The sequence below is a fragment of the Panthera uncia genome, assembly GCF_023721935.1.
Source record: "Panthera uncia isolate 11264 chromosome A3 unlocalized genomic scaffold, Puncia_PCG_1.0 HiC_scaffold_11, whole genome shotgun sequence".
In the NCBI taxonomy this organism is placed as follows: Eukaryota; Metazoa; Chordata; class Mammalia; order Carnivora; family Felidae; genus Panthera; species Panthera uncia.
The window spans coordinates 44124962-44134458 of record NW_026057578.1 but is presented as its reverse complement, the minus strand read 5'-3'; the positions used below and the strand labels follow the sequence as shown (position 1 = coordinate 44134458).

Below are 9497 nucleotides of genomic sequence, written 5' to 3'. Positions count from 1 at the left end.
CTCCCTCCCTCTCTCTCTCCCTCCCTCCCTCTCTCTCTCCCTCCCTCTCTCTCTCTCTCCCTCCCTCCTTCCCTCTCTCTCTCCCTCCCTCCTTCCCTCTCTCTCTCCCTCCCTCCTTCCCTCTCTCTCTCCCTCCCTCCCTCTCTCTCTCCTTCCCTCCCTCTCTCTCTCCCTCTTTCTCTTTCTCTCTCTCACTCAAATTAAATAAACATTAAAATTGGGAATCCATTTGAACTCCTTTCTGAAGAAGGAAGACTCAGAGATTTAGCCAAACTCAGAGATTTGAGTTTTTGTACACTCCCTTTTAGCTTAACTGCTTAAACAAAAAATGTAGATAGATAAAGTTCCATTCTCATCTCTTCACATGTAATGTACTGTTTTGATTTGAATTCAAGATCGTAGCATTTTCCTTTACCGGTCTGCTGTATATCTAAAATATTTTGCTTAGTCAAATTAATTAGGATATGGCCAAACAAAAGGCTGAATCTGGTGTTAAATGAGGTCAGCAAGATATGTTCAAGATAAATGACTATTAACTGAAAAGAGCAGGTGTCACAATTGTGACCATGGTTATAATTCCACTGTAATTTTGGGACACCTGGGTGGCTCAGTCAGTTAAGCGTCTAACTCCAGGTTTCAGCTCAGGTCATGATCTCACAATTCATGGGATCGAGCCCTCCTCGGGCTCCTCACTGAGAGCTCAGAGCCTGCTTGGGATTCTGTCTCTCCTCTCTCTGCCCCTCCCTCACTCATGCTCACTCTCTCTCAAAATAAATAAATAAACTTTAATTCCCCTGTAATTTTAAATCTAGACATAATGATATGCAGTCACATGTGTGAACAAAAACATTTATAATAGGCATCTAATTATTGAGTACTTATCTTGGGGCTGGTGTTTGTATATGAAAGCAACCTTGCTCTGAGACACCTGGCTAATCTCTCCTCTATATTCCTTTTTCTTTTCTATTTATAAAATCTCAGTCATTTTTGTTTGTTTGTTTTAATGAGATAGGATGAGGAATCTAGAAAAACAGTTGCTAAAATATAAGAAGGCAATCTAGTGTCTTTTACCCTCATGGAGTCCAGCAAGTGTAGCTCTTGGTTTGATTTTTATTCATTAAACTTGGCATCTTTCTAGGCTAATCCACACAATTATGATGCGTGGTTTGACTACTTGCGCTTGGTGGAAAGTGATGCCGAAGCAGAAACTGTTCGAGAAGTGTATGAAAGAGCCATTGCCAATGTGCCACCCATTCAAGAGAAGCGGCACTGGAAGCGCTACATCTATCTGTGGGTCAACTATGCGCTCTATGAGGAATTGGAGGCAAAGGTAAAAAACGGAATCCCACATCAGCTGTTGATGGCTGTCTCAGCCCTGCGCGTACAGCTTGGCCACAGCTCAGCCACCGTGGGTGGTAACTGATACGTACAGTCCCAGAAACAGGAATTTAGTTTTAGGTTCTCAGCCATACAGTTATGTATTCTCCCTGTAACCTTTTAAACTCTGTATACCTGTTGTGGGCACAGGTAAGGTTTTTGTTGTTGTTGTTCCGTCGTATTTTGTGTTTTAAACCTGAGGCACAAGAAGATTAGTACTTGGACTTGAAAGGGAACAATGAACCAGTCCTTAGCTTAATTTCATATCATACCCTGTATTGTCTCATCAGTAGGGATCACAGCTAGATTGCACATCTTTGTTTTTAGTAAAGATCAAGTGGGATTTTCAGAAATCAGTTGTGTAAGTTAATTGGGAAAGACTAGCTTTCTACTGTGAGACTATAAAACATCTTTGTTTCTTTGTGCTCTCAGGCGAAAAGCCTTTCTACAGAGAAGCCTCAGAGTTTGATGGCTATATTGTTGGTGATTCTTTAACCAAAGTTTGATGGCTAAAGGTAGTTCGCTTTTGATCATAAATGATTAAATCAGAGTTTGAAAATAGCAATTTGCAAAAACATATTCAGTGTTGGGGGTATACATTTTTACTAATATCAGTAGAAAGTATTAGTAACAGACTTCAATATTTTGTGAAAATTTCTTATCCTAATACAGGATCCCGAGAGGACGAGACAGGTATATCAAGCTTCTTTGGAATTAATCCCTCATAAAAAGGTATGTTTGCTTTAAGTGTTCTATTCCAAACTGTCGAAATCCTACTTCTGTTTCTCGCGAGTAATACTTACTGTTTGAATAGTTTGCTGTGCTAGGCTCAAGTGAGAACCGGGTATGCTCCTTGCCTCAGAAAACACCTTACAGTCTAGTTGAGAGGACAGCCTGTGTTAAGTGATGAATAATACAGATAATGTAGAAATTCATAGGAGGATGGAGGAAGATGCACATCCAGAGAGCACACAGCACGTGCAGGAAACAACAAACAGGTGTTTGTTGGCATCCGAGTGGACACATGCATGCCTGGGTGAACACCTCGTGCATGTTTTGGAAACGGTTGAGACGTTATCTCTGCCCTACTTCCCAGCATGAGAAACAAGTAGAGATGTTGGCCGAGTTACCTTCTAGAATAGAGGTGGTGTGTTCTCTCTGCTCACCAGCATACGCACAAAACAGCAGGGGCTGCAGGACCATGCAGTGCAATAAAGTACCTGGATTCCTGTTTGTAACTTTTATGAAATAAACATCCTATTTGCTTAAAAACAAGAAAACATGTCTGTCTTCGCTCTGAATATGTAGGGAAATCTAATCGCATGTGGCCTTTTATTAAATTTTTAACATACTTCAGTGTCATTGAAATGACTCTCTTAGGTGTTTTGTGCTTTTGTTTTCTAGTTCACATTTGCCAAGATGTGGTTACTATACGCACAATTTGAAATAAGACAGAAAAATTTACCATTTGCCAGAAGAGCTTTGGTGAGTAAAGAAAGGATCGAGATGCATCATTGACTTCTATGAGAAGAAAATTAAATTTCAGTGCCTACAAGTTGGACAGTTCCTACTAAGAATGCCACAGAATTGTTCTGCCTTTATAGCCTGAGACATGTCAGAAAATGCATGGCCTTTGAAGAAGGATTGGGTGAAAATGTAAATTAATATTGGAAGCTTTATCTGTAGCTCCCAGTTTTTTACTCAGACTGGAAAGATCTGATCTTAGTTCACATTAGGTCTTAAATCAGCTCTTTAATAGACTGATGTGCAAAATTCAGGGGTGTTACATGCACCTTCCTCTTAACAGTTATTCTGAAGTGTCTTGATAGGATTAAATACTGTGTATAAATGCAGTTATCCTTCTACTAGCCACTCTTGCCCTGGCTGTGGGCAGCAAGGCAGATTTCATTCTATGATTACCACTTCATTTATGGGACGTTTTATCCATTTGACGTCCATATTCCCTACATGCTCCTGAGATACTAAGTAAAATCCAGAGTACTTATGTAGACAGTTCTGAAACACTCTCTTGCTGAACAGGCCCCAATGGGCATAGGCCCTCTTGACTGGTGGGGGAAGTAGAGGGTTTCCATTGGCCTTCTGTCAAGAACCAGTGTGGACATTGTGATACCACAGAGGGAAAGAGTGGCTTGTCATGTTCTTCCGCAACAGAGAACAGTTGTTGGGATAGGTTGGTGATGTCTGCACAGATTGAACCCACATATCCCAGTGATTTGGTCATTTTGTTTTCCAGGGAACTTCCATAGGCAAATGCCCAAAGAACAAGTTATTTAAAGGTTACATAGAATTGGAGCTGCAGCTTCGAGAATTTGACAGATGCCGGAAGCTTTATGAGAAGTTCTTGGAATTTGGACCTGAAAATTGTACCTCTTGGATTAAGTTTGCAGAGTTAGAGACAATCCTTGGTGATATTGAGAGAGCCCGGGCAATCTATGAGTTAGCCATCAGTCAGCCACGCTTAGACATGCCGGAGGTGAGGATCTCGAGTTGAATATAATCTTGTTTTAGATACTTCTCCAGCATTGCTTTAGATAACCATCTAAATGTGTGTGCATTTCACATTATAAAGGTAAATTTACTTGTAGTCTTGTCTGCTCAGATTAGTTCTTTCTGTGTGGGAGATAGCAGAAGAAGGATGGGGGTGAGGGGACCCTCAAGTAGGATACCAGGGCCCAGAACCCCATTGTGACACCAGGATGAGTTGGGATATAATAGGGTTTGTGACTGGCTCTCTGCCTCCTTTCCTCAAACAGAAAGCTAACTAAAGGGATGGAAACAGGCAGCAGGCAGCCCCGTCTGGAGAACTGGAAGTTGAGACTGCACATCCCCAGATTCTCCTAGCACAGTTTTGCCCAGATCGGGCCAGCAAAAGAAGCTGTATGTAAAGCAGGATATTCCTGGAATTACTACTGCCACTGTCCTGGCCTGCCCCAGGACCTGAAATCATCCCTTCCGTATTTAAACTTGAGCCACGAGGTGGCGCCAAACCACAGCTAGCACCCTGTGAATCTCCCAGGAGCCACTGAAATCACCCAGCCCTTTTATTAGTCTTGCCCTAATGTGACTCTGCATTTTATGGCTTGGGCTCCACCAGCCGCACTAGGTCAGGGCCTTATGTGTTATTGGTTCCATCGGTTGGCCTCAGCTCCCAGGCATCCAGGCCACATGTGACTACATCCTTGTTCCCTGACAGGCCGTACCTAGCAGGTGGGCTGCTGCTTACTGAATAGTTGTTGAAGTGAATTCAGATATATGAAGGAATTTACAGTGGAGGTAACAACAGTATATCCTGGCCTAGGCATGTCCCTGGCAACGTCAGTTGTATGTGACAGGATCTTGGCAATGTCTGGGAGACTTGGCAAGTCTCTGAGCTTCTTGTGGTAAGTCCAGCATTTGAAAAACTCTGAAAGAGAATCCACAAATGAATCCAAAGCCTTTTATCTCATAATGTAGAATTGTAGCCAAATTTTGGCCAGCTTGTAAATGCCAGTATTTTTATTGTGTCCACATGCTGCCTAGTCTTTAATTGTTCATAGAAATCCTGGGTTTCTGGATGTCCTAGGTTGGAGTGGCAGTTAAGCTCAGCTTTGGCTAGGGACATGTTGCTCTTTAAATGTCAAGACTGACTAAGTTCTCTTTATTAGGTGCTTTGGAAATCATATATTGACTTTGAAATTGAGCAGGAAGAAACTGAGAGAACACGAAATCTTTACCGACGATTGCTTCAGCGAACACAGCATGTCAAGGTATCCTGCACTCTGTCAATGATCTTTGATTTTGCTTAAATCAGCAGTCCTGAAGGAGATATTTTATTTCTGTGTTTTAAGTGTTCTGTTTTGGTTTTGTTTTTAATGATTTCCTTGCTTTTAGAAGGTGCCCGTGAGTCTCAGAGGACTTTGCAATATAAAGCTTATACCAAGTCAGTATTTATACTGCATGGGAATAACTTCAGTATCACAGGATTTAATAAAAAGTTCAGCTCTTTTCAGGATTTTAAGACTCTTTCAAACTTACTTGGATATAGCAGACTGCTTCAGCATTATTGAAACATATAATCAGTGTGTTCTTTGGAATACTATTAGTATGTTCAGATATCATTAGCTAGAGATTCATGTTATTGTTACTACATGAATGTTTTCTGGGTGACATGGTTATTAATTTGGTTCTATAATAATTTTTCATAAGGTATGGATCAGCTTTGCCCAGTTTGAGCTGTCTTCAGGGAAAGAAGGAAGTTTGGCTAAATGCAGACAAATTTATGAAGAGGCTAACAAAACCATGAGAAACTGCGAAGAAAAGGAAGAGAGACTTATGTTGCTAGAATCATGGCGAAGCTTTGAAGATGAATTTGGAACAGTATCAGATAAGGAGAGAGTAGACAAACTCATGCCAGAGAAAGTCAAGAAAAGAAGAAAGGTCCAGGCTGATGATGGGGTAAGAACTGAGCCCTCGGAGCTGGTCATCTCATGTCAGATGAGCGAAAATGCATCTGACTTTGAATTTGTACTTTTATGTACCATTTACAATGTGAGCATGGGAAGAGACAGCCTGGAGTAGAAGACAGTTGCAGTCTGGCTACCATGGAAGCAGAGAGCAGGGTGTATGGTCCACCCAAGGCTAGAGAATAGGAGACAGTTGGCAAAGGCCCTTGGAGGTGGTTGATTCCAGGAACTGCATGTAGTGTGGTATTTCTGGGACATTAAGCAGGAGGTCAGAGTGGAGGGAAATGAAATTCAACTTCTAAGTCGGACCCAATCCAGAGGCTTTGTAAGCTGTACGCAGACGCTTTTGCACAAAATGACATGCCCCAGTAGTTGGCATCTCCCGCAGGCATACTCGAGGAGCTTAGATTAGAGGAAATCTGTCGGGAGGCTGTTGTAAGCAAGTGATGGTACAGGCTGGAACTACAGTGACCTTTAGGAAGCCAAATCAGTGACTGACTGGAGATGGGCAGTAAGGACAGGGAGTCGGAATAGTGCACAGATTTATAGCTCTCACTACCAGGTAAACATGAAGTAAGTCTTTAAAAATTTAAAATCTTAGAAGACTGAAAGATGGAGGAGGAGACACAGAGTATCTTCTTGATTGACTACAGAGGAGCTGTGCTTTGATTTTGCTCTTCTTCCACTGGTTTTTAGCTCTCCACGAGCTCCCCTTGCGGCAATACCAACCCCACAGCTACTCGTTCACTCCCGATCTTGCAGGCCCAGCCCTTGTTCTTGCTGTGATGGGCTTTGATGTTGTTTCATAAGATGAACATGAGATGAATTTGAACTCTGGGTTTGGCAGTGAAAATTCTCCACTTTAAAGTAACTGCAGTTGAGTATTTCAGCCATGTGTTGGCTTATCTTTTCATTGTTTTACTTTTTGTCTGTAGTCTGATGCAGGCTGGGAAGAGTACTATGATTACATCTTTCCCGAAGATGCTGCCAACCAACCCAACCTCAAGCTCCTGGCCATGGCCAAACTTTGGAAGAAACAGCAACAGGAAAAGGAGGCTGCTGAGCAAGACCCAGATAAGGACATTGATGAGAGTGAATCCTGATGTTCTTGTTCATATTGAGAAGTGTGTTACTATTTTTATAAATTAATAGTTTGGAACTGTTGTGACTCCTGTAAGTTTTTGTATATTTCACCAGTAATGAATTGATTGGAATCTTTGATAGCTACTTTTTGAATAATTTTTAAAATGCTCTTGGCTTAGGGGTTGCAAGTAATTTTTGTAACTGCTGGATTTATCAGTCCAAACATTTGTCTACATCATGCATTAGGAAATCTAATTGAGGTAATGCTTAGCATCTATTTTAGATGGACCTGCAGACTTTTGAAAGTCTTTTTCTAGTTTTTAAGTTATGTTCTACAGTAACTTGTATGGTTTTTTCATGCTTGTCTTCATAAATATATTTCATGCACTCATCTGAAACCTGTAACTTTTTCCTGTCTTCAGAGTTACACAGACTTGAGTTCCATTCCCAGCTCTGCCACTTAGTGATAAATAACTGAACCTTTATTTTTAGTTTCTTTACTCATAAAATGAGCTTCTGCTACTCATTTTGAAGATTAAATTAGAAAAGGAATATACCTGGTACATAGTGAGTGTTAAGTGTTCATTCCAAGCCACTTTCCTAAATCCCTTCCTTCTGTCCTTGTAGAATTGAATGTGCTTGAATTTAACATCTAAACACCCTTAGCTTCTTAACAGTGGCCATTTTTAATGCTACCTACTTTTGAAAACACTAGTTGGGAAATAATTTATAGTTCGTGTATTTCTGAACAAGGGCTCTTTACCAAGAACGTTTTAGTCAGATTTCAGTTAAACTGTAATCTGTTTTCCCAAACTGGTTGAGCTCTGTATTGGCTTAAGGAAGAGTAAAACGTGCTGTGAAAAAGTGTCCCCTGCTCCAATAAGTTTGGGAAATCCTAGATTAAGGGTTAGGTCTTATTAATCAAATCTTTTTGTAGTTCAGCTTCCCAGAGCCTGGTAAATACTACTATACCTTTTGAATCCCCAGTAGCAATGCTGGCATGTTCCCCAACCTTACTGGACAAGGCAATCACGTCTGCCTAGAATACCACAATTTCTAGTATGCTATTATAGAAAGTAGCTACTGTAAAACCTGATGCATGTGATTTACTCTTGGTTTAGAACATGTGAGAAACAAGGTAGATAACCAACTATAATTCTAAAAAAGAAAAAGCAGAGATGGTAACATATTTGCGGACACATTGCTCATATCCTCAAGCAAATATGTGCCTTAATTAACTGATCTTATTTTCTTTAATCTGGCCTGATTTCTCAAGCCTGCTTTTTGTTTTGTTCAGTGCCTGAGCTATTTGACTAGAATTGTTATCTTCAAGAATATTTTGTCACCGGTAAAGGCAATTGGCAAATTTATTTACTTGTTTAATTGGGTAAACCTATTAAATTTGCAAAAATTTCACCCAAAGGAATAAAAAAGCTAGTCTGTGTATTACTAAATTTTATCTTGAAAATAAGCTAGTGTTTGAAGGGAGAATGTAGGACTGTCAGGGTAAAAGACAAACGTGTGTTCAGCCTCACTGCTTCAGTCACTGCACCAGTGTCCCCCCAGCTGCTGGGTATCAGATGGATTCTGACTATGGAGTCCTGAGGTCTACTTGGTGAGGAGGAACATTTGTGATTTTAATACCCTTTGGCTAAGTGCAGAGTCAAGGGGTAAGATGAAAGCAGGTCAAGATGCTAATATAAGTGACTAGAGTCTTCCTACAATTCTTTCCTGTTTATGCTGCATGCTGTTCTTATGCTTACATAAGCTGTTAGAACATACGCTGTTCTTATGCTTCCTGTTCTTATGCTACGTAAGAACAAAAATTGGTCATGTTTCCAACGTCAGCTCATAATACCACTTTCTGATTAGTGTCATGCATGAAGGAAAAAGTTACCTTCTCATGGGAGAAACATAAAAGATTCATTTCTCTTACTCTCAACTCCACCAGAGTAAGTCCTTTCAGAGGGAAAAACTGTTTAGTAATCATTTCTGTGGGGTTTTCTTTACTAATGTTCACTGGATATTTTCAGATATTACAGCTGAAGAAAACTATACCTGAAGGTAAGTGGTTGGCCCATTACATAGTTTCATGGCCTTTAAGAATTAGAAACTGCGATGTCATTTTATATTTTGAAAAGGCAGGATTTAAGCAAAGTAGTATGAGAGGAGACAAAAGATGTGGGGCTAACACTATCAAGTATCTGGGAAGAATTTACTATGCAATAAGAAGGATGCGTACGTACACTGGGCAGGGATTTTCATGTTTGCTTTTAAAAATATCCGACTTCAGCTCTGGTCATGATCTTGCAGTCCGTGAGTTTAAGCCCCATGTCAGGCTCTATGCTGACAGCTCAGAGCCTGGAGCCTGCTTCAGATTCTGTGTCTCCCTCTCTCTCTGCCCCTCTCCTCCTTATGCTCTGTCTCTCTCAAAAATAAACATTAAAAAAAAATTTTTAATAAAATTTTTAAAAAATAAGGCTTATGGAACAAAAGAAACATCATATCCTAAATGATGGCCTTTCTCAATCCAGATTGAATTTTATAAATGACCAAGTTTCCAGAACACATTCA

The 9497-nt window shown here is 40.5% G+C and overlaps 1 protein-coding gene across 1 annotated transcript in view; it reads left to right on the top strand.

Moving 5' to 3' along the window:
* The window catches only part of CRNKL1 (crooked neck pre-mRNA splicing factor 1), a 15849-nt gene extending 8862 nt beyond the window's left edge, over positions 1 to 6987 (top strand). The window contains exons 8-14 of the mRNA XM_049650104.1: positions 1139 to 1330; positions 2050 to 2109; positions 2782 to 2862; positions 3632 to 3871; positions 5043 to 5144; positions 5584 to 5832; positions 6776 to 6987. Of these exons, the coding sequence (XP_049506061.1) occupies positions 1139 to 1330; positions 2050 to 2109; positions 2782 to 2862; positions 3632 to 3871; positions 5043 to 5144; positions 5584 to 5832; positions 6776 to 6943 (1092 nt within the window). The 3' untranslated portion in view covers positions 6944 to 6987. The remainder of the gene's footprint in view (positions 1 to 1138; positions 1331 to 2049; positions 2110 to 2781; positions 2863 to 3631; positions 3872 to 5042; positions 5145 to 5583; positions 5833 to 6775) is intronic.
* The last annotated feature ends 2510 nt before the right edge of the window (positions 6988 to 9497 follow it).